Source organism: Pyrgilauda ruficollis, unplaced genomic scaffold, assembly GCF_017590135.1.
Source record: "Pyrgilauda ruficollis isolate IOZ18807 unplaced genomic scaffold, ASM1759013v1 scaffold4, whole genome shotgun sequence".
NCBI lineage: Eukaryota > Metazoa > Chordata > Aves > Passeriformes > Passeridae > Pyrgilauda > Pyrgilauda ruficollis.
The window spans coordinates 19,817,744-19,843,414 of NW_024525489.1; the positions used below are offsets into that span (position 1 = coordinate 19,817,744).

Genomic DNA, 25,671 nt, shown 5'->3' on the forward strand with positions numbered 1-25,671 from the left:
GAACTTGCTGTGTTTGAATAGACATGGGATTAGCTGTAGCAGTGTGAAAACTCATATGCTGGATACTTTCACAGAATTTTAGTAATCTCACAGTGCCAACAAAGGAACGACAAGGAGCCCTGGAACAATTACTAGGCTCTCCTAGCTAGGAAATAAAAAAGCAAGATGAAATTAAATAATACAGAACAGTGCTTCAGCTCACCAAGGTTTGCAAACCCACTGCACATCCTCATAATCAGGTTAAGCAGTGATATATAAGAAACATCTTCCTGGAGGTGATAATTATTTTTAATTCCCTTTGTTCTGTTGTCAAAACTGTCCCAATAATCAGCTATTGTACAGAAGGATCATTTTCTACTGTTTTGACACCATCAACTGCATGCAGTGCTGCTGGGTTTGGAGCATCAGAGACTTTTGTTAGGCCAGCTTGACACCTTATCTTTTCTTGTAAGTTCTGCTTTGGAGGTTCTAGGTATATGTATTGAATTCTGATCACCATTTTCTTTCATTTGTAAAAATAAGCAATGTGAGAGCACAAACAGTCTGCCTGGCTCTCAAAAAGCAGTATCAGCACTATTTTAGCTCATAGTCACAAGGTTGTTTCCCCTCTTCTAAATTTTTAATGAGACAAGCTTATATAGCACAGAATTCTATTTGAAAAGCATTTTAATTCAGCTTGATTGGAGTATCATGAAGAATTTACACAATTTACACATACATGTAGAAAGAACTGGAAACAAAAATTATACAGTAGCATAATATTTTAATGGCTGCTTCTATTTTGATTTCATTTGCTTAGAATAATAGCAAAAAATCTTATGTGGTCAGAGAAAACATCAGTTTTCTCTGGCAGTGTGAGCCAGCATTCACTTGTGGTTCAGTGAGCAAAAGCATAAATAAGTTCATTTCAGGCAAGCTTTGTTAGATGGATTTGCTCAGTGTCAAATCAATATTTTGGTTGTTTTTAGCTAGAAATACTTAGGCAGGATTGATGGCTAACAAGTTATCAATAGACTGAAATTAATCCTTGGCAAAAAAAGATGAGTTCACAATGAACAAAGGAGAGGAGTAAGTTTTAAGTGTCTTGATTATCTCAAGATATCGCAAGATATGCAGTTATTCACCTTCTGAAGTATTCTGCTTTTTAGAGCTGACAGCTTTTAAGAAGGCCAGCAATTTAGGCTGAACTCTCATAGTAAGGGCAAAGAACAGACACATCTTTTTCTACAGGATGCATTGAAAAGACTTTTTGTGTTACCTATGAGATATGTATAGATTAGATAGTACTGCATTTTTATTGGGTCTTAGTGTATTTAGAGTAATTTCTTCTCTCTGCAGGTTACACTGTGTCTGATGTTTAAATAAAAATGTATAAAATAAAAATTTGTAGCATTTTAAAATAATTTTGGGCTAAATAACAAATTCCCAAATCTACAAGGTGAACTCCCTCTTCTAGAGCTTTTGAGTGCATTTACATGTTCTCATTAAAACAAATGCTGTCTGTGTGTGCATCTGTAAGATCTTTCATTAGTCAGATTTGATGTTATGAAGAGGAGCTGCAAAGATTAATTTCTTTCCATCTCTTTCTTCTCACAAACAGATCCATTTTTTATTATTTATCCATCACAGTCTTCGTGTTATTTGATAATGCAGCTGCTGATGTTTGCTCCATGAAACCAGCTGTCTTGCGAAGGTAAGTGACATAAGGACATGTGCTATTTTTTGGGTTTTTTTTTTTTTTTTTGTAATGGCAGTTTTTCTGTGAAAATAGCAGCACACTGATACTCAGGTTTATAAATGTAGTCAGACCATCATGCTGTAGAATCAGCTGTAAAGAAAAAATAACAAACCAGAGCAGGCAAAGATCTCCTCAAGTACATGTAATGACACCAATTTCAAATAGATGCTACTGAAAAACGCATGGTGTGTGACTAGCAGCCATTTCCAAATTTCATAGAATTTTTTGTCCTCAAAGAGGGACAGCAAAGCTTATATCAGATTAGCTTTAAATTCAATGTATTCTGTTCTGCTGATATATCCAGAGTTCGAGTTGAGAGAGAGAATGTATTTTGTGTCTGTAATTCAGTTTTCTACTAACAATCTTGCAAGATTGTTAATGATCTGGATAAATTGTCTGTTTAATGTATTTCATATTTTTCAACTCATATTTTTAGTAGGCCTTATTTTTCTTTATAGATTAATTTACTTCAATAATGTGGGCACTAAATTTCATCTAAATGTATTGACTTACCATTTTGTGGCAGGTCAAGAAATGTGCCAGATCTAAAAAAAGAGGTGTGTATAAAAAAAAGTGCAGCTTCTTTCATGGTAAAACACTGATACCTCCCCATGATTAACATTTTAAACAGAGATGTTCCACTTTCTCTTTGCTTTGGCATTCTCAAAAAACTGATAAGAATTAACAGTGGCGTGTATTTTTAAACAGATATTGATACATATGCATGCAACAACCCATTTTACTGGACTTTATTAATTATCAAATTCTAATAGATTTCTAAGGCTACTCAAGGCAAACTGAGCAAAGTGCTCATCTCAGTTTGTCAAAGCTCGGAGACAATGTTATGTTTGGGCTTGGTCACTGTACTATTTCCTGGAAAAAGGTTCTTATTAAATAAAGGGGTTTTCAAGCTCTATTTCCCTTTGAGGGACTGCAGGAGTGAGTCAAAGTGTTTCTAAATGTGTTTTGTGCTCACTACAGATTAATGCCTGGCTGCACTGGCCACGCCTCAAATGGCAGCATGAGGGGCAACTCCTTAGCTACTCTTTGTTCCTTCACTTTATTGAATCATTTCTGCCTATATTGAGGAAGAAATGAAAAATTCTAGTTTAAGCAAGATTTTGTTTTCATGTAGGCTTTATACTGGGGAAGAACTTAGTAGATGGAAAACCTACTTGGAGATATACCCAGCCCTTCTCCTTTAAAATTTTCTCACTGTTGTTTGAAGAAAATCCCTTTTTGTTCAGAATAGACCAAATCTGATATGAGGATTAGATAGTTTGTGTAGGAATAGAATCTTTCATTTAAATTGAAAGTGCTTTAATGAGATATAGGTTATTGGGTTCTCTGTTTAAACAAAGGAAGGATTCAGATTGTGGATTGGGCTTTGACCCCTGATTTCCTCTCTGTCAGATCTGCTCTGGCTGACACAGAAAGAAAGGAAACTTCCTGTGGAATGGCTTTTATTGTGAAGCATGGCAGGAATGACTTCTCTGACCCAATATGAAATGGCTTCCCAAGCAAATACAATTTTGATAACATGCTTATTTATAGCATGCTGCACTTTCTAGTCTTATTCATGATCAAGGTGCCAATTTGCAAGCACACAAAGCATTTTTGTTTAAGTGGATAGAGCAGACATGAGATAAGTAAGGAAACAGGAAAACAAAATGTCTTTTTTTTTCTCCACGGACCAGGATAGGAATAAAATCCCATTGTCATGATTCTCAGCCTTGTGTTTTTCCTCAAAACTTGCTCTGCTCCAATTGTCTCCCTTGACAAACCTCAGATGCCATAAACTTTAGGCATGATAAACTTTCTGCACATCTCCTCCTTCCTTTCTTGGGCTGGCCAAGGCACACAGGCTGCAGCTTAATTGTTTTATATCCCATAGTGAAAAAGACACAAGAGTCCCAAGTGGAAGCAGTCTGAGCTGCTCCCAAGATGTCTTTCTGCACAACATCAATGTCACAGACTCTAGGGTTTTTTTTGCTCAATCTCTAATTCTCTTTAATCATATGAGGCAGTGTGAGCCAGCATTCAGCTTTTTGATTTTTTGTTAGCCTTTCCTACTTGGCTTGGATATTTTGATGTTGTTCAGAGACATCAAATGTTTTGATGACTCAGAGTAAGACATGCAATTAAGTGTAACAAACCCATTCCTGTGGTAGAGGACCTTTTAGTTTGCCCAGCCAGGAGCTATAACTCAAGCAGCACAACAAATTAATATCTCATTGATGGCTTCTCTGGTCTGGGGGTATATTAACCAAAAGTTGTGCACAACAGGAAAACAAGTGCATTTTCATCAAACAGCAGAGAGCATGCAGGGTTGATGATGGAGGCCAGTAACTGAAACATAAACACTGAACTACAGTCATCCATTCCTGGGAGGAGTGTATGTGAAAAGGGAAACTCAAGAAACTGTAACCTAAGAACATTTTAGATGAGATTAGGAAAAGGCAGTAGAATGCTGCAGAAGAATGTAGAAATGGTACTGCTCAGCACCCTCCGTGTGGCAGGAACAGGGCACAAGAAAAATAATGGTGTTATATTGTTCCCAAGTAAAGGGAGATATATACCTGTATTTGACAAGATTTGGTAACTATACAACTGACAAGTACTGACATGTGTGAATTCTCCCTCTTGGGATGGTTCAGTAACTGCAGAGCTGTGGGGTTAAAAGAGGATGTTCAGATGCTTTCCAGATATTCAAGACAGAATAGCTCTTTCAAACTCCCCTATTTCAGGAAAACAAACCTGACAGTTCTGGAAGAGATTTGTGCCAAGTTTGAGGTTCAAAATGTTTGGATGGCTTCTGATATGGAGAATTCATTGGTGTCAGTACTGATAAGTGGCTTTTAGAGAGTGAGGACTCAAGGAGCAGTACTTTTTGGGATCCTTCTGGGTGTTTCCTGCAGCTCCTCAGTATGCTTTCCAGTTTTCCTTTCTGTTTCATAGCATGTTGCCATATAAGAGGTGGAACATTTCCACCTCCTAACCCCAAACTTCTTTTATCTTTCAATTTTGTGAGAAATGTTTAAAAATCAAATATTTCTGGCCAGTTGTAATCAAAACTACAATTCAACTTCTCCCTTATTAAACTCTCCGTTTTCATGACTTGGAGTTTTGATTTTTAATCCTAAGTAAATGCTTCTGTCAAGCAAGTAAAAACATTTAGTTCATCACAGGTTCCAGGCAAGTGTTTTGTGAATGGGCAAGGCAAAAGCAAGGATGATTTCTAACACACTGTCAGTCACTGAGAGCTGACAATTTTGCTACCATTTGGCCCTTGAAAAAGTGTTGGCTTCTGTCTCTTAATACTGTCTGACAAAAATATGTAAGAAATCAGGAGTGCAAGCACATTCACATTCTACTCCATTAGATTAAGTCTATAGGGGATTTATGGTCTGGGTGGTTTGCTATATTAGCCTGTTTTCAAAGTCCAATCTAGTATTTTAAAATCTGGCCTAACTAACAGTACAGCCCTGTACAATGAACAAAAAATATGGGTGGTTTTTTTTTTTTGTTCATCCTCTTCAGAAGATTTTGGTTTTCTTTGGGCACAAATAGTCTTAATTTTCTACTTTGATAATTATGTTGAGTTATGCTTTATTTTATGTTAATAATGTTTATTGAGTTCTCTCTGAGATGGCTATGCATCCCTGCTTAAAAATAGATGTTTATAAAAGAACTAAAATTATTTTCTGGCTGGTTGATTGGATCACTGCAATTTTGTTAGATCCATTGTATACAGAGACATAAGTCTCATGTTTGCTGGATGCTCTTTTAAATGCATCAGCCAAGAGCATCCCTGACAACATTTATTATTACCAGGATAGTTTCAGAGAGCCATGAGTGACAGTTGAGTTACTTAGCTGGTTTCCTGTATCGCCATCCCTGAGCCAAGCCTTAGCACTGAATGAGAATAGTATTAATATTCATAAGATAAGCCTCTGGTAACATTTTGAATATAGATTGAGTAGCAGAGAAATGAGAGAAGCAGTCAGGGTCAGATCTTCAGACAGCATAAATTTGTCCCAGTGGGCAATGGATGTGTGCTGCATTTTGACATTGTTCTTTTGAGTACTTCCCACTGGAGAAAACTTTCCTAATTTTCTGAAACTATAAACTATAGATAAAATTTTAAAACCCTCACAGAGCAAAGTGTTCTCACTATTTACTTTTAGGCCAGAGGCCTGGGAAGTTGTGCTGGATTTGACTGGGGCAGCATTAGCTTTTGTCATAGTGGTTGGTGTAGGGCTGTGTCTTGGATTTTTGCTGAACGTGGGGCTGAAAATATAGAAATAGTTTAGTTATTGCTGAGTAGGGCTTACACAGAGCCAAAAGGGATTTTCCATGCTGAATTGCATCATGATCAGTATATAAAGTGGAGGAAAGAAGGAGGAAGAGCAGGATGTTTGGAGTGATGATGTTTTGTCTGCCCAAAGAACTGTTACATGTGATGGAGATAGCTGAACACCTGCCTGTCCATGAGAAACACTAAATTAATTCTTTGTTTTGCTTTGCCTGCATATGCAGCTTTTGCATTCCCTATTAAACTGTCTTTATTTCAACCCATGAGTTTTCCAGCTTTTACCTTTCCCTTCTCTCCCTCATCTTGCTGGTGGGCTTAGTGATCTGCTTAACTGCTGGCTGAGGTGAAACCATGACAGAAGTTAAGCTGGTTGCTGCTGTTCCAAGGTGCAAAAACTGCTGTTTGGGGTAGAAGACAGATGTGACTGTGCCTCACCTTTGTGATTCCCTTTGAAGCAGCTCACTAAGGTCCCAGGGCTCTGTCCCAGCCCTGCCTCTTTTCTCTTGCTCTTCAATTTCTGTGACAAAAATACCCCAGCATAACCTGGCCTCTGTGACCATTCACCACAGGATGAAAGGAAATCTAGCTCCAAAATTGGCTGCTTACAGGAGGAACAGCTTTGGAGGCAGTGAAGAAGTGGAGCAGGCCCAGCTGAGATGGGTGTCTACAGCCATGGTGATCCCCAGGTACCATGGACAGCTCCGCCACTTTCTCGGCTTTCCTTTTACAACAGATGAATTTTCAATTCTCTCTGTTTCAATAACATGAACTCAAAAGATAGTATGAATGAGAGGCAGCTGCTTCAAAATGGTTCTTTCCTTAACTGGGCAGTTGTGAAATTTTAATTTGCTGTGGACAGAGCAGAAGAGATATCAAAGGTTTTTAGCATTCAGGCCATCAATTTTGCCTCATAAGAACTAGCACTGTGCTTTACCTAAGAAGGTAGAAAGTGAACAAAACATGCTCTACTTATTGCTTGAACCTAACCTTAACAGAAAAAGCTCTGTCCTGTCATGGCACCATTGATATAAGGCTATGCCAAGATTAAACTTTCTCAAGAAAAATATAATTCTTGTAATTATTAATCCATTTTATTCAGTGACAAGAACCTTTAGTGCTTTCTAACCAATAAAAAGTTAAAATCTTATGGTACAGGCTAAACAGGTAACCCATTTCCAAGCAGACCTGAGCAGTGAATGAGGCACCTATTTTCCTGCTTTTAATTTAGGGGTTGGGTAACTAGAAGTGAGACAAAAAACAAACTATATTTTCCCTTCAATTTTTATTCTTTGTTATTAAAATACACCTGGCTGTAGCAAATGTTTCCACAATTGCCAAGTAGGCAAAGTTAGGATTTTCAGAACTGATTGGATGGACAAGGCATGTTGAAAGGCACCTGTTAAAATTTTACTGAGAGCAAGGTATGCGCTGAACTCTTTCTGAAAATCAAAACAAGAAAGGTTTTTATTTCTATTTGTGCAAAAGAAAATCTTTCTTAATAATGTATTCAGTCCTCAGGTTGTATTGACACAGATCTGGGTGGGGTTTCTCCTTATATATTGTGTTTTAAATCTAGTTTGTTTTTTTTTTTTTTCCAAAGGAAGAGTCATGGGCTAAAAAAGGGATGCACATTACTTGAGACTGTGCCCAGCAAGGGACTTGGGTATGAGAAGTTTTCCTGGCAACCTTCTGACAGGCTCAGACAGATCCCATGCCCTTTAAAGGGTGTGGGGAGAACTTTGTGCTTGAGAAGGAACCTTAATCCAAACCAGATAATAAGATTTAAGATGAGTATGAATTATTAATCTATTCCAGGTTAAAAAGAAAAGATAAAAAGCTCTCTTATGGTACCTTTTTTCAATGACTATTTGTATTCAAAATTGGGCTGAATGCTCTTTTCCTGCTACCTCAGTTAGTTATGAACATTTTGCTTTTATTGACAAACCTGCAGGTTTAGGATAAAAACAGTTTGCAGCTGATTAAGGATGGTGTGCCTGGCAATTTCTTGCTAATCTCTCTTATTATGCCCTTCATAAAAATGGTAGTCACGGTATAAATCCTAGTTTAAATCAATACCTGGAAGTGCTAATCTCTGAAAAGGAAAATGTCAAATACCTCCTGCTGTGTGCAAAGGCTCAAATTCTATGGCATAAACATTAAAGACTACTGAAATGATTCTGCTTTTTTTTCCTTTACACAAGGTTTTGCACTTCCTTTTCTAGCATTTCAGACGTCATTAGCCTTTCTTATATAAACAGCACCTTAATGGTGGGAGGTGCATGGTATGTCTGACAGCGACACATTGTCACTGTTCACCCTGTGAGGAGCCACTACTGGTCCCAGCTCTCCCACAGTTATTATCTTTGACTGTGCCTTGAGTTCTGGAGTCAACTTCCTTCCTTATTCATGGGATCTCTTCTGAGAAGGGTTTCTGAAAGCCCTAAGTGTTAGTTGCATGTGTAAGTGCAGTGTAGCACTTAAATGACCAGTCAAGGAATCCTGCAGCCAAAATGAGTGGTAAATTTAATCTGTTCTGGGACCTTAAACTCAGATTTGAATACTTACTGTCAGTATCCTACCATATCCCCATGATGTTTTTCTTGCTATTAACATTGGGACACACAGTGTTTTTAAAACCCTACTCTTTGCCCTGCAGTGCCAGAGGGCAGAAGGCAAGCAGGTGAACTGTAAGACTGGAAGATCACTTAGAAATGAGGACATAGTGTGTTTCAAAGTGAAACAACTTTACCTGCCTACTGTTTCTGTTCCATCTCTGCAGAAGTATGTGCTCTGGTTTCTAAATTAAAATTGTTCTCATAAAAATATTTCAGAACTTAGAGAAAATTTTTGCTGTCACTGATATCCTTGGTCCTCTGCAAAGACAAGCTGCTTGAGCACCATAGTGCATTAGGGAACCTAATTCTGTAAAGCACTTTTTGTGCTTTACAGATTTTTCATTATTGAGATTAACAAACTGAGAAGGACAATAATTATATAAGTTTTAAAACTTTTAGAAATTTTATTTTTATAAATATTTTATAAGCTACATATATATACCTTATAAGGTACATATATGTTTGTTTTTATAAGGTACACGTATGAATTTTGTTTGTCATTGTGTTAGTTCTGTTGCAAAAATAGAAGCCAAATTTAAAAAAAATCTTTCATTTCCTTTCATTATGTCCATGGATAAAGACGTCACTGATTCCATCTCAGCCCCAGGAAGAGCCAAGGAATACTGTGCCATTAGTGTCTGCAGATATGTCTCAGTGCTCTCTTTGTTTCAGACAGCTGTTTCTGAAACATGTTCTAGTAGCCCTTCAAATACAAGCAGCAGAGCGTGTATCAGGCAGAGGTAGTTGGGGTTTGGGGGTCCCTCTAATCCTGAGTAAGAAATTAACAAAGTATTACCAGCTTGGTGACTAAAGCCGCACTAGATTAAAGGTTTGCAAGGAAGAGACACCCAAGTTTGGGTGGTGTTCTCTTAGCGATGGAATAGGATGAGAGAGGGATGACTGCTAGAAGAGAGTCATAGCGTATGCAAACGGATGGTTGCAGATACCCCAGGAATGATTTGGTATGAATGAACCCTTAAGAAGTTTTTTTTTGAGATAGAGACAGCTTCTCTTATAAAAGAAGCTCTATTCTCCTAAGGATTTTTGTGTGTTTAAGAAAAAACCCCAACCTGTTTTCAGCTACAATCTCTAAGGAAGCGACCTTGAATTACACATACTCACACTGATTTCCTCCTGTAAAAATACTGTCAGAAAGAATATGTCTAACAGCAATCCTCTTGTTACAGCTCTGCAGCTGAAAGGACCAGCACTATTCTATCATTTCACAAAAGAAGGTAGAGTTTCTCTCTGGTTTTTGGCAACTTTTGGAAGCCAGAAGCAAATAAATGTTGAAAGCCTATGAATAGTAAATTTGCAGCTTTATACTTAAGACAGCTACTGCCAGATTCTGATCACATAAGCAGTCCTGCTGTAGAACCAACAGGACTGTGTGCAAGCAGGCTCTGGGGCACAGCCTGCATGTCTGAGATGACTACTCCCAAATAAAAACAGTGCAGAATTGCAACCTATTCTGCCTCCATTGCGTCAGTGACATTTCTGTTGACATCACCAGAAGCTGTGTTGTCTGATGGAGCTGAAGCAGCACCTTTCCTTTTCTGGGAATGAAGCAATTTTGTTTTATTTTAAGGGATGGAGGCATTTCACACCTCAACATTTTCATATTCCAGCAAAGATTAAAAGTAATTCAAGTGACCTCTCAGGAATTTGTGTGGTGAATCTAGTAGGTGGATTGAACCTTACTGTGGCTCCAGGGAACTGTGTGATAAATTAATAACTATTCACCAGTTGGATTTGTTTGCAGAGTCTTAAGGCATACTGTGATGGTGCTGTACTAAAAAGGTGCTGCATTCCAGCCCTTACAGATGTACAGAGACTGCATTAGCTGATTATTTAGAGCTGGTGCTAGTTGCTTTGCAAGATACTATGTCAAATATTAAAATCAATGCATATGGAGATGAACACTGGGCAGGTGTACCAGCAATGGAAATTGTTGCAGGGAAACTGCCTGGAAGGAGGCAAACAGGAGGCTTCTTGTTTGCCATGACAGAAATATGCATCTTGTTCACACGTTTGCTCAGTTTTTAAATCTTCCATAGCAGCTCCTCGCAGTGGCTTTCTCACATAGGCTTCACACATATTTTGTCCCCATCTCCTCCCTATGTGCCTCCAAACATTTTTCTTTTCTAAATTTTTACTGGTTTATAAATCTTTCACTTTTTGCCTCCTTGATTTGCTTCTGCATTCCCATTGCCTTCTCCCTTTTCCTTTCCCTCAGTCTTATACATTCTTTCTTCAGGCACTTTTGCCACTTTTTCCTAATTAATTCCATCTCTATATTTTCCTGGGCAGTATGCAGGGGCCAACTGGTAGGGTGTAATTACCCTTGCCACACCCAAATGGGAGCAAAAATTCTTGAGCCCTTAAAACCATTTCATCTTCCAGACACACCTGGGCTTTGGAAAAGGAGAAGACCAGCACACAGATCCTGACTGATCACAGGCAGTTCAAAAGGGGAGCTGCAGCTCTGCTTCTTCTTTAGGGAGGCTCTGAGACCTCCATCCTTTCCCAAAGAGAACCCCAAGGTACAACTAGACCCTGAGTTGTTACGTTTGGATCAAGGTCTCCTCTGCTGTTTTGTAGAGAAGGTCAGGTCAAGATATTCTTGCCACATATTTTTGGCTTTTTCCCCTCAGTTGATCTTGGTTTACTCTAGTCAGAACTGGTAGAGTTAAGTACAAAAGGTACAGGTTTTATCCTGCCAGAAGGATATGTTTTTATTACAATAATGTGCCTGGTCTTAAATGCCCCTTCTTTGTCAGTGCTTTCCCTTAGATGTGTGATTCTGTGATCACATTTTTAAGAGCAGGCCTATCCCTTCTCTTATGTTTTGGCTGATTGAAAAAACCCAGCTGGACTTTGCAATGTTTGGGCTGACTCTTGGCTTCCATGACTGTCTGAAGTGTTTTTGGTTTTTTTTAATACCTGCAGAAATCTCAATCTTTCTAGAATCTGAGTGACCAGAATTATTTATGTTGTTCCAAACATTCCCAGCACAACTAATTAAATTCTTGACTACAGAGAAAGCCTGCTTTTGTCAGAAATGTTAGGTAACTAACAATTACCAATGACTATCAGCAGAAAAATAGCTAATAAGTACTTCAATTTCAGATGCTCTTTAACCTTGCAACAAACACTGATTTTAAGATATAATTTCCTTTAGACATGCGTGAGTAGTTCGTATAATTTTTATGCCTTCTTTCCAGAGGTCACTCTCGCTCCTAGCATTTGTTTGACTTCTCTTCATTCATTCAATAAAAGAAATTCAGATCTGACATCTTAGCCAAATCCTTGGAGGTCAAGAAAGCTGCAATAAGCTCACGTGCCTGTAGCCACAAAGATATCCTTCTCCTGCTGTTGTGAGTGCCAGCTCACAGCCCACTCCTGCTTTGATTTGCTGGTGACCTTTCCTTTCAGTGCTCAGCCCTGTTGAGACTCTCATGAGGCTGCTACAGAAATGAACAGAATCAGTTCCTGAGAAGAGAAATGCCAGACATTAAATAGGCAGCTGAAGAAGCCAAGGATAAATAAGAATACTCTGTTCTTGAGAAGGAAAAGATTGTTTCTCTGCCAAAAAATTAGAATCCTTGTAGACTCCAGTCAGTTGCTTCTGGAGGGAACCAATATTGCACTTTGTGTTTCCATGTTTCCTTATAAAATTTAATGCAAGTGTTTCAATACTGGCTGCCTGATTAAATTAGATATCGCTAATTTATATATATATATTGTAGGTGAATGTCAGACTGGAATGGAAGGAATTCAGTCTCTGAATTCATGTGTTTAACCATTCCCCTTTGAGGGTATGCAATCACTACACAGATTTTCTCTTTTAAATCTTTTTGTCAGGACCATCATTTATCATGGATATGTGGGTACTTTTATTAAGATGACTAATATATTACTAGCAATCACTGTTCAGTTTTAAGATTATTAACAGACTGCTGAATTGTCCCCCAATGGCATAATGGGTACATTAACCCATGTCTGTACAGCAGTGCCATGCTGTGATAGTCACCTCTTAAACAGGGTGATTCAGTGTGAGATTTTCAAAGTATGAACAAATGAACGATACTGGTCCATCTGTACTGGGCTAGCTCAGGAAGAAATGGTACTTGCAAGGTAACAGGAGTGGAAATGAGATGTCATTTATGTGATCGAATGGAAGTGAAAATTGAAAAACAAAAAAAAATCCCCAAACAAATAAAACCCTTTACCTTTCATAAATGAGGGGCTGTTTCCCAGCTGTACCTATCAAGGGATTTGTTTCAGTAAAGAAGGGAGAGAAGGAGGATTGTTGTATCAGGGCATCAGTGGTGTCTTTTAGGTAAGGAGCACACTGGAGTGTGCCATGCACCTTGAGCTAAGAGCACAGCACACAGTTCTTCCTGCTGATATATTTTCATGAAAGCAAGAATAAGAGAAGTTCACTGATTTTTGTCTAAACTGATTCAGAGATGAAACACAGAGATGAAACATATCTTTTTTTGTTGTTGTTTTTTTTTTTTTTAACCCCCGTATGTATTCAAGGCCTTTGTAGAATAAAGACAATAATTAACATTAGTGCTAAGCTGTTTTTATCCCCAGAGCTCAAGAGCTATCAGTCTGACTGAATGGTTCCACCTGCCCAGTTACAAAACTTGAGACCTGGTGAATGAAGCTCAGGCTGTGTGGGATTGGACAGTGGGGAAAGACTCCTTGACCCCCTTCTGTGAGGTTGTATCTTCCTCCTCAGAGCTGGAGTTGTTTGTGTGCATGCTTGTTGGCATAAGAAGGCACAAAAGGAAGACTGTAAAGAAGATAAAGGTTGTTTTATATAAATTCTTTCACTTTCGGAAGTTAACTCTGTGGAGTATTGAAAGTAGTTACTTTTTGTTTGACTGTCCTTGTCTTTGTCCCTGTTTTCCTCCATTGAATAGCACTCTCTCTTTGCCCTGAAATGGTTTAAAAGGAGCTGGAATGTATTTCTGCTAAAACTCAGTGATGCTCAGTGTTACAAATCACCTCATTCCCAGGATAGACTCCGTTGAACAGAAGCATCACTGGTCACAGTGCTGTTCTGACTTCTTGGTGTAGCTCAGGAAAATGGGAAGGGTCATTGCTGCTGATTTAATAGAGCTGATTTGTTGAAACAGAGGCAAATACAAATCACCCTGTCAAATCAGTAAAGCAGACAGTGTCACCTGGGCCTCAGAGTACATTTTATTAAAGGGTTTGTCTTGGGAAGGAAGAAAAAATCTAGCAATAGAACTGAAGATGAGGTTAAGACAGAAAACATGCATGAATGTCTTGTCTGAGGAGCTGAATGTCCTCACTTGTCCCCTTGAAAAGGTAAAACTGGACAACTCATGATTTATCTGGTCCCTGAGGTTTTCAGCTGAGAGTGAGGAGTTCTAGGCTCTAACCACTTTTTCAAGACCCTACTTTATTTTTTATCCAGTGACTCCTGAATATGAAGTGCATAAACAGTCTTTTTACCCAGTCTAAGCTTTAGGTGGTTACAGCCTAGAAGATTTCAGCGTTGCGTTTCTGGACTTGGTTAAATTTTATCTCCTAGAAGTTTTAAACCCTCCTTGGGATATGGTACTGCCATACATTGGGTCATAATCCTCAGACACAGTACCTAAGTTTGGTTGGTGAAGTCAAAATGAGATTTCAGGAGTTTTCAAAATTGAATTTGGGACGCATTTTGCTAAGGTTGTTTGAAAATGGAGGTTTGAGGACTTGTATAGGTTCCATGCTCTTGAAAACTTTCTTCATATTTAGAGATCCATGCTTTTTACTGTTCTCATGCTGCTAGACTTTTCATTAATAACTTTCACATACAATTCAATAATTCTAGTAAAAAAAAAAAAACAGCAAAACAACTTTAAAAAATATTTTCCAAATTGCACAGGCCAATGAGTCAACCCAGTAGTACAGTGAATTGATAAAAAGCCCAGATATTACAGCTGTCATGTAACACATGAAGATGAGCTGTAACCCACTGTGTTGTCCCTGGTAGAAAGATTTTTGAGGGTGACTGTGAAGGGGAAGAACACTAGAGTGAGCTTGCATTGTTTCATAGAAGATTTAAGATAGGCTGAGTCTTTCAGTTGGAGAAACTGAACATCTGATTATTGACTGTGTCTATTCCTGCAGTGGTAAACAGAAGAGTTGAGACTAAAGTCAGAACAAAATCTCTCATTGTATAGACTGTCTGACACATTGTGCACGTTTTGAGCAGCACGGCTAGTGCCACCTCAGTGAAGCCTGTGTATTTCACCAGCTGTTAAGAGTATTACCCATGTAGTGAAGAGCTCAGGAGAGAGGCACTGAAAGATTTACAGCAATGCCACCTAGTGCTAAAATTAAATCTCCTGAAAACAATAAATTTTTATTTTTGCAGGCTGTAGGTTTTTTATTTCTTTAGTTTTTTGGCAATTTCACTTGTTAGCATTAAACTTGGACATCAAAAAACCACCTTGAGGCATAGTTAGAGGATTTGCTCAGCACCAGCTTGCAGTTGCAATTATAGCTCATGTTTTACTGAGAGCAGCAGGGAGAGCTGACCAGGAGGAGCCTTCTTGCCCCACTTCTCTTCTCCTGTCTTATACCAGTTAGTGGCTGGATGCTGATACCACCATTTAGCAGGTGGGTGTGCATCTGAATTTGACCATTTTTAGCCTTTGATGCCTGATTGTGAATCATTTCCCCCCCACAACAGCTGTTTGGATAAGGTGACCATCTGTTCCGTATTAAAAAAAAAGAAAAAAGAAAAAAAATCCTTTTTTCAGTGTTGTTCAGTCTATATCAGTTTAATATAAGGATATACTTTGTCCCACATTTTGGCAGTGATCACACAGAAGAGTCTACACAAAGATGCAATGATTTCATAAGATCCATAACTGTTGCATAGGAAATAGAACATTGCAGGCTTTCCTTTTCCTTTACCAGCGCTCATTCTTCTAGTTGTTTCCTTTTTTTTTCTAAATTTCTTTTCATTTTTGTATTTTCTGGTAATACAAACAGGTATTCGATATCTGTAATGCATTACTTTGATCCTTTAACAATGAAAAATTAGTAGGACTGTTCTACATTATGCATTTCCATAAGAAAATAGAATTGATATCTTTCCCACTGAGACTATTTTTGTCTCATGATGCCCCTCATCATGTTGGTGATCCTTCTCCCTAATTTCTTCATGGAGGGTATCACCATTTTTCAGAGATGGCTCCTGAGAGTAACCTGAACAGGATATGACTAAAAGAACCTGCCAAAGCAAGCCTTTGGGCAAAACAGAAATGCACATTTGGAGAGCCAGATGCTCTCTCTCTTTCATTTTTTAAAAATAGTGATCCATGGCTCTGCCAAGACCAGTGTATTATCATATATAGTGGGTAAGGTGCGCATACAAAGGCAAACCCGTCTTAAAACTCGGACCTTTTATTTCCTTTTAATCACTAATGCAGCTCTGCTCCCATGGAGAGATAAGTATTGCAAAGAACTAAAAATTATTGAGAAGTCTCTTGAAAGCCCCCCCACCTTGAAGCCAGCATGATTGTGGTAATGGGAAATAGGTTCTCACTTTTTGAAATTTGATCATGTAGCAAAGTAAAAACAAAACAAAAATTACACCCAAACCACACAGTAAAATAAATTTCAGTTTTCCCATACTAAGGTGTTTATTGAAGACTTGTATTCTCATCTGTTCCTTGAGGCTTCATTATTTTCTACAAGTGAAATAAAGATTTAGCCAAACATCAGGTTCTTGTAGTAGTTTTGAAATGAACTCTTGAGCACAGCCTGCACATGCTTTTGTTGTGTTCATCATAGTTATGTCACAGAAGAAATAGTAACAGGTAATGCATTTCTTTGTGAACAGAATGATGATAGAAGAGGTGTTTAGAACCCAAGTCATTTTTTTTTGGTTTGTTTTTTTTTTTTTTTTCTTACTGAAAATTTGCTTTTTAAATTCAGAATGTGTAGCAGCTATTTGGTGAATTATTTAGGAAGCCATGATACTGCTTAGCGTGACAATATGTATACACTTCTTAATGATTTGGAAAAGGACAACACTACAGAAACAAAGGTAGAGGAATAGAGGTGTTTGTTTTCATGCTAAAAATCCAGACAAAATTATTTCTGCCAGAGAAGAATTTCAAAAAATAGACAGCTTTATTATCCATTTCCCACTGAATTTCAGAAGGCTTTGTATGGCCTGGCTTTTAAAAAATCCTCCATTTTTATTTACAAAATGTTGTTTATTGCTGTTGTCTACAGCACAAGCACTTTGGAACCTCTGAGTGGAATTAAGTTTCTTCGTCCAAACAGCCTCAGTAATCATTACATCAGATGTGAGATGAAGGGAAAAAGCAGAGTTTTCATTTCTCCCTTTGCCTTTCCCATCACTAACCTCTAGCAAGCAGCTTTTTGTGGCACAGCTGGTGACAGCGGGCTGGGGTGGTGGCTGGTGGCAGCCTAACCTCCATCTCACCATGCTGGGACATGGCACACTGACTCTCATAATTCCCAAGCCAGTATCTCTAGTAGACTGTCTGCAGCATCCTCTGCACTTTGTTTCACAATTTTTAGGTTGTGCCTGCATTTCAGCTTCAGTGCCTGTGCACCAGAAGTGTAAAAACACCACTGGTTTCTAGGAAAAGGTTTTTAGCAGAGGTTGGGAATGAGGCACCCAAATATGACAAAATGAGAGGTAGCTGTGCAGAGATCCTGAAGGAAATTAATTTCAATCAGGGTAAACATCTATTAACTTAAAACTGATATTTTGGTGTGATGCTTTAAGCCATTTTGTGGATTTTCTTCTAATTCCTGCTGACATGAGCAAAAAGCTGTGGTCTGTAGGCTTTTCCAGGGTGGGAGGTGAACTGCCGATGTGTGAAACTGGTACTAGGAAGATCACAGCCTAATTCACTTCAGTCATTAACCAAGCACCTTAACTCTGGTCGTACTTGGCAGCTGAATTGTGAGAAAATTGATCGAAGCTGCCCAGCACAGATGATGAAGATAATTTACTTGTATTTGTCTGTACTTTTTGATGGGCTGCAAGGCTTTAATTTACAATAGAAAATACAGATACTTTGTAAGTTCTAGCAAAAGGATATTTATACAAAGAAGTCATGATAAGTTTATTTTCCTATAAACAAGCAGAACAAAGTTAGTAGTGGAAGAGTTTAATTTGCCTTACAGAAACTTGAAATTTCAAAGACAAACTTGAAAGAAACCTATATTAATCTGGATATATGGTGCCACATCTCTGATTTATGAACGCAAAATTAAGTCTGTTCATAGAGAGCTTTTAGCTCAGATGGGGACAACTTCTTGTTTTATTTTCATTCTTGTTTTTATCAGTTATTTTTTTGTGATCATTCCTCTTGGTTTTTCTTTAAAATCACACGCTAAAAAATGGATTATGGATTTTCTTCTGAGTTGTTATTTTTGGTTGGAAACAAACCCTGAGATTTTAATGCATGGAAATAGAAAAAATTCCATAAACATATCATGTTTCATATAGATGATTGTTAACTGCTAAGATAAAAATTATCAAGCCTTCTGTGGGAAGCATAGCATGTTCGAATGAATGAAGTCTAAAATGAAAAGCAAACAGTAAACACAAGACTTTTCAACATTTTTTTATTAGTAATCAAACACCCAAAAAATTGTCATGGAACTGTCATGGAACATTTTTGGGGACAGCTGTTTTGTTTTGTTGTTTGAGCCAAATGTTCTCTTTTAATGTTCTACCAAAGTTGAAGAGCTCATTATTTTATTTATGCCCCACCTGTATGTTGACACCCATTCCTTCTATCAAGGAGATGAACAGTTGCAGGGGCTCAGAAAGTTGAACAAACTGTAATGACAGCATTCTATTTCTCAGCCTTTCTGTAATTAATTTGAGACACAGTTCAGAGCTTCCCGAAGCAAAGTTAGATGAGTTAGTAATTGATGAAGCTTTCATCACCTGTGTGGGTGGACTTCTTGGAGACCAACTTTCTGGATGTTTTGATGTTTTGTCTTGAATTCCACTATTCTTTCCAATGCATGATCTCTGTCCCTAACTCCACATATCCAGTCATTTTCCATCACCCACTCATTCGTGTGGTCAACAGATATCTTTTTACCTCGGATTTCTTGTACCCTTTTCCCCAAGTCTGTTGTTGGCTTTTGGTTTTGTTTTGGCTTTTTTAAATGCTAGTTTTTCCAGGTCTTGCTTAAAAGCTTTATCTCACCCATTGTTATCTTCTAAAATGTCACTGAGACCATCTGATCCAAACTGATTCTGCTGAGCAATTCTAGTTCTCTAAGATCATTTGCACAGACATTATTTTTCCAGACAGATTGTCTTCAGCAAAGACTTGGTAGCAGAAAAAGCATATGAGTCTGGCCAAAGTGGCAATCATATCCTTTTAAAATAAATGAAGCATATATTTTCATGAATTTTAGTACCTCTTTAGCTGCCTAAGCTGAACATTTGTCTACGTGGACATTAAGCAGTGGCTAAGAGGTGGATTCAGGGAACAACTTCTGTACATAGATAATCAAATTCCTATTTAGAACACAGACATGTACATGCCATAGTCTCTTGAGGCTTTCAGCACAGGCCTAAACTCAATCCTGTCATTAAAGGGCTTAATTTTTCTTTTTTGTAAATGTATATTTTACCTGTAAGCTATTCTCTCTGTTGATTTTGGATTGTGCCCTCATTAAGTAAGTGTAGGAGATTATGCTCACTGGTTATCTCAATAGTTTTCACTTCTTTGTCAGGTACCATGTTGCTTAGCAGCCCCTCTGGTCCTTATGTCTGGGAGCATAAATAAAAAAACCCAAATTGCTTGAAGAGGTAATTACACCTTTCCTTCACCCATGCTCATTGCCTGCAGCCCTGCTGGCCTGCAGGCAATGGATGCTGAAAACTACACTCTTTACTATCTGCATTATCATGTCACTAAACCAGTACATGTTCACTCTGACACTTGGCAGTATAACACGTGCATAGATAAAAGTGTATTGAAAAGATTCTGCCTGCAACTTAAAGTTTATATAATTAGAAGCTGTGGAATAGGCTCCCAAATTCCAAATGTCTTTAACTTCGAAAGGTCCATGCAGTTTCGCTTGGTGATGGCACAAAATATTTTATCCTTGGTCACAATTCCTGTGCCTGGTAACTGCTAAGCTTCCTGGGCTCACATATGTTAGACATAGAAGGAGTCCCTGCTGTAGCCATCTCTCTTCAGTAACAACATTCAACATAAGATGCAACAGATCATGTGCCTATAAATAATTCTGCCATTGTTAATATATTTGTAACAGTAACAAAATATTTTGATAGTATAGAACAATGAAAATGGTCAGGGAAGTATTTTTTAGTAGGGAAAATGATCTTGAAGCAATCTAAGATAGATGCATGCCAAGCTCTTTAATCTAGAACACCCACACAGAAACACTGCTGTTGCTTGGCTTCATCATGCTTGGCTTTGCTGTGGTAACTCATTCATCCATCTTTCCATCATTGTACTAAAATGGCCTAGACGTGTTTTATGAAAATCCTCTTTGAGACAGACATGGCTGATTACCAAATCAGCCCAAAGTGGATTGTAGCTGTGCTCTCAGAACTCATTCACCGTAGTTTTTGCTTTGCTCATACCTATGCTGCTCATTATCAAAACAAACCAATTAAACTTTGCTTTTATACACTGTCATAAGACGATCCACAGCAATGCTAATGGACAGACACATTGTTGGAAAGATTCTAGAATCCTGAAGTGACTTTGACCCTGTAGCTGTAGTGGGCCAACTCAGCAGGGGATTTTTCAGCTCAACTTCTTTATGGCATTTTCTCATAGCATTTCACTCTATTCTTTTCATTCTGTACATTCAGTTATGCATGCTGTCCTGTGCTCTTGATACACAGGCAATATAAGCTTTATATGGGCTTTATATTCTTCTATATTCTCCAGTTCTTGCTTTTATTCATATAGGTCTGTGTTTATTCCCTGTCCTAAATAAAATTGTCAAATTTTCACTGTTTCACTTTTCTTTCAACTGTGGCCTTTTTAACTATGCATCCAATTCCTTTCCTTGGAAATCTCTTCTCAAGCCTTTTTAATCCTGTTTCTCTTCCTCTGAATTCAGGTATTATCTTTGAGCCTGCTCCAGAGTCCACTGAAAGCATATATGCTCACTTCACAGCTTCAGAAAGATAGGTTTAAGGGAGACTCGGAGTCGTGCCAAGGGATGCTTATGTGTTTTGTTCTCTCATAACACGAAATTTAATTATTGCAATGCTCTGTTTCCAGCTCTTCAGAACACTACTGCCCATGCATCTGCTAGGATGAATGATTAAAGATGAAAGCAATGTAAATCTTGGACTTAGGATTCTGTTTACTCACACAGCAAGGAAATGAGTTTTTGCAACTTCCTCTGACATACTGGTCCCTTGGCATGGCACCATCCTGTGCAGCCCCCAGGGAAAGAAACATCTCCTTTAAAGTTAGTACTCCATTGGCCTCATAGTGAAAGCCAATTACATGTTGTAAAATAATTGTAGTAATTTAATGGTTGTTTAAAAATATAGTCAGAAATCCATTTGGAACTGGGATTTTTAAACTAATTTTATATCATTTTTTTCAAAGCACTGCTGTAGTTTTCACTGGTACAGCTAGTATTGTTGTTTATTTGCCTTCTGTTAGACAAGCCAGAATTTATGGGGGAACTTTAGTCTCTTTTACTGGACTACCTGATGAAATTGAAAAAAATTGAAGGTTTTTTTGATCCATTGTATCTATGACATTGCTTGTGTCTGGGAGACCCTTAATATTGTGTGACATGTCAGTAAATAAATAGCATATAAAAATCAAAACGGCCTTTATGACACTAAACTAAAAACTGATTAAATGCTAGGTTCTTAAGTATATTTACAAACTGGGAATCATTGCTGGAGTTGATTTGATTCTGCAGAGGTTCCAAAGGACTGGGGCCAAGAAATTATCTCCGTAAAATCTTGCTAATCCAGTACATCAATATAAACTCATTACTAATAAAGTGAGCAGGTTAAAGAAGAAAGCCATAAAGAGATTAGTGCTGAGTGATTGTTTGGAAAGCTCCATGCAGGTAAATTATGTGTATTTTGACCAAGTAGAGTCATAAATATCTAGGTACAAAGATTGCTGGCCATGCAGGATACAATAACCTGTCCTGAAGAGGGCTCAGGGAGAACGAGAGATCTGAGAATCAGCATCAGCATTGCTGCACATCAGGGAGACTCAGCAGCATGGAGGCTGAATGAAATCCTCAGCTGGCCAAAGAATGGGTATCCAATAAGAATAGAATTGTGATGTAACATCAATTTAATACTGGCCTGACCTCTGCTGAAAAAATATCTGAATTGTGATGTAACATCCATTTCACACTGGCCTGACCTCTGCTGAAAAAATATCTGATGCAGTTACAGTTCACAATTCAAGGAATAAAAAGATTTATGTGAATGGTTGAAGGGACAGAAAATATGCCTTACAGGAAGACATTCAAGGGAGTGTTAACTCTATGTCTTTTTCATCACAATCTTAAAACTCATCTGGAGAAAATAACAGTTCAGCAGTTCCATGAAAAAATTCATAAGAACAAAACCTAGAAGTCAGTGTAGGACTGATCAGCATTTTAAACAGAGGCACAGATATAACTTTTTACAAATGACTGTAAGCACTCATTGGAACATTTCCCCAATGGCTGTAATAGATCAGTCTTGATTGTTAATTCAACATTTGTACGTTAAGGAAAAAAAAAAAAGGACTACAAACCAGATGCAAGAACTAATGCCAGGAAGTCCTACAGTTAACATAAAGTACTAGGTTAGAAGTCCCAGTAGTCCTGTCCAATCTTAAACTTCTGTAGTCATCAACACAATGACTATTTTTCTTTAAATTGCTGCTTTTGGTGGAGTTTTCTCTTCTTGGTGTTTAGATTTTATGTTTTAAACCAGCCTTTCCTAAATTAATCCTTTAAAAAAATTATTATTTTTTAACATCACACAGACAAAGCCATCAAAGCTTGTCTTTATAAGGTTTACAAGCCACAGACAGTGATGCTCCCTTGTTGGCAATGTCCCTTTAATGGCACCAGCTTGCAGAGCAGTACTGACAGGTGGCACTTGGGGCTGTCAGGATATGCACAGAGAATGATTCAGTCACATCCCTCACCCAGACCTGTGCTATGATCATTTCTGAATGTGTGCAGGACCTTGCCTTTCTGGTTAGAGGGAGCCAGGAGGGCTGCTCCATTGCCTTTGTTATTGGTGCTCCTCTTTCTGTGGACTGGCACCAAAATAAAAAGAGGTGTGTCAACCCAGGGAAGACCTCTGGGAAAAGAAAAACCTATATACAGGAATTTAAATTAGAGAAAATGCCTTTCCCCAACTTTTATTTTTCTTTTGTTTCTGATACCAAGGAACAGCTGTGGATGGAAACCAGCAGGGCCTCCACTAGCTGTCAAGCAGTCACCAGTAGGTATAACTGATCCAGGAGCTCACAGGCTCCAAGTTACCTGGAAATGCTTTAATACTGGAAAAATATTGTAAGGAGAGGTGTTGCTGACTATTGATGAAAACAAACAACTTGGTTTAAAGAAATAATATATAAAGTTGTTTTTAGCAACTGCCTCTTAGAACAAGCATCTAAAAGATGAATTCTACCATCACTAATATAATCTCTTAATGAGACTGCAAAGTTGTTTTCCTTCTCTACTGTGCCATTTCTCATGGTTTACCTTTACTTCATGTTTGATTTTTTTTCAACATCAGTCATTCAGTTACAGCATTTCTGTTGATGTAACTGGGCTTTAGATTAGGCTTCAAGTTGCCATTTCCTTACTGTTTGAATAGGGATTTCTTTTATCCAAAGGAAGGAAATCAATAATTTGTCATGACAAACCAATGCTCATTTGGATTCATAACGATGCGGTCAGCTCTTCTGTAGTTTTCTAAAGCATTTTAGGATAATGGAAGAAGAGCCTTGTTTGTGATTTTTGATGTTTTCCTTTGTTTTCCCTGATTTATTTAACATCTGCACTCCATTTGACCATGTGCAGGACAGATTACAGTAAATCTATAATTTTGTTTGTTTTAAAGAAGATTGGGCTTTCTGTGTCCCAAGTCTTTCCCAGGGGATCATTCAGGGATCCATCAAAGGATTGACCTTTGGTATGACAAATTAACAGACGTATCTGTGGGAAGAAGCTAAACTATACTTTGCAATAAACTTGCATAACCTGTACTGTTCCTTTCCAATCATAGCAGATGGCAGATTACTTACAGAACCGAGCTCCCATTCCTTTTAGGTGCTGCCACCTCTGCAATCCCACCTGTGCACGGAACATTCTCAATGCTCAGCTGTCTCAGCACAGGGAAGGCCCAGGTACTTTCCTGTCAGTCATCCCCTGCAAACTGTTTGGGGATTTTTCAGGGAGCCTGGACACCTTTGTGCTCCTGAGCATCCCGGCAGTATAGACGGAGTCAGTGAGGAGCCCTGGGCCTGAGGTTTTCCCCTGGCTTTGCACTATCACTGCTTAACCACCTCCCTGTCCTTTTGCTTTTGTAAAAAGAGGGATAAAGGGCAGGTTGCTGACGGCCCTGTGAGCAGCTGGGGCAGGGTTCTGGCTAGAACGGGAGGCTAGGGGGGAACTCCAGATATTTTGTGTTCGCTGGGTCGAAGAGAGAAGCTGGGCGCCAGTCCCGAGGGTCAGGGTCTTGCCAAAGTCTTTCGTACTCCAGTCCCTACAGCCAGCCCCGTAGAGGCTCCAGCTTCGGGGTGTCTGCCTCCCCTCGGCGACCTTCCCCCTCAGCAGGCACAGCCGGGGGGTCCGGGCACGGCTCGGCTCGGCTCGGCTGGAGCTGGGAGGGGGCTGCTGCGCGCTGCGATCGGGGGGTGCGGCTTTGCAGGGGCAGGGCTGTGGAAGGTGGGAGTGCAGCGTGGGTGGGGTGCCGGGGAGGCGTGCGGAGCGTTCCGGGAGCTGGGAGGGAAGGGGGGCCGAGGCGATCCTCCCCCCCATGATTGGCAGAGCGGCGCGTCCCCCCCCTCCCCGCTCGGCTGCTGCTGCCCCTCGGCCGCCGTGGAACACGCATCCGCGCCGCCCGGCCGGTCCTCTCCGCGCTGCTCTCCTCTTGCCTCTGCCGCTCCCATTTGGTTGAATTTTTTTTTTCGCCTTCCTCCCCTCCCATCCTTTGGGCGCTCCCTCTCTCGCCCGCCCGCCCGGCGGGCTGCCTCCGCGGGCGCGCAGCGCGGGGCCATGCCGCCGGGGCCGCCGCTGCTTCGGGGCTCCCTCCTCCTCCTCCTCCTCTTTCTCCTGCACTTCCTCGGCGCCCCGGCCCGCGGAGCCGTCTACAGCAACCATTTCTTGGTGGAGCTGCACGGCGGGGGCCAGGCGGAGGCCGAGCGGGTAGCGGCGGAGCACGGCTTCGGCGGGGTGCGCAAGGTAAGCCCCCCGCGCGGGGTCGGAGCTCTGCGGTGCCCTTCGCCGTGCGCTCGGGGCAGGCGGGATCCGTGTCTGCCGGGGGCGAGCGGCCGCGCCGGGGTGGCCCTGGCGCGGGGCTGGCCGCCGCTCACCTGCGGGAGGGGACGGCGCGGAGCGCGTCCCGCTGGACCCGCGCTAATTCCCGCTTCTCCAGGGGCTTGGAGGAATAGCGGTGCCAAGAGCAACTGCAGGTGTTCCTCGGCATTGGCCCAGCTGGGTGGTTATCTTGGAGGGAGAGCGGAGTTTCCCACATGGAAACTCGGTGCCTTTTGACTTACTATGTAAACATCCTGCCATGGAGGAGCTCCCATCCTGCGGGGCTGGGGCTGCCGCCTAGGGCTTCCCGAGCGCGCCTGGAGCGGCTCGAGCACCTGCGGAAAAAGGAAAGCCTCATCTCCATGGAGAAGCCTGCACACAATTTGAATAGAAGATTTCATAGGGGGTTTGACACTTCTTAATATCCCTGTTATTCTCCTAGTGAAATA

General features: G+C 39.8%; 1 protein-coding gene across 1 annotated transcript in view; it reads left to right on the forward strand.

Moving 5' to 3' along the window:
* The first annotated feature begins 24,633 nt into the window (after positions 1-24,633).
* Positions 24,634-25,671, forward strand: part of PCSK2 (proprotein convertase subtilisin/kexin type 2) — a 99,798-nt gene continuing 98,760 nt past the window's right edge. Inside the window, exon 1 of the mRNA XM_041477194.1 lies at positions 24,634-25,147. Within this exon, the coding sequence (XP_041333128.1) occupies positions 24,962-25,147 (186 nt within the window). The 5' untranslated portion in view covers positions 24,634-24,961. The remainder of the gene's footprint in view (positions 25,148-25,671) is intronic.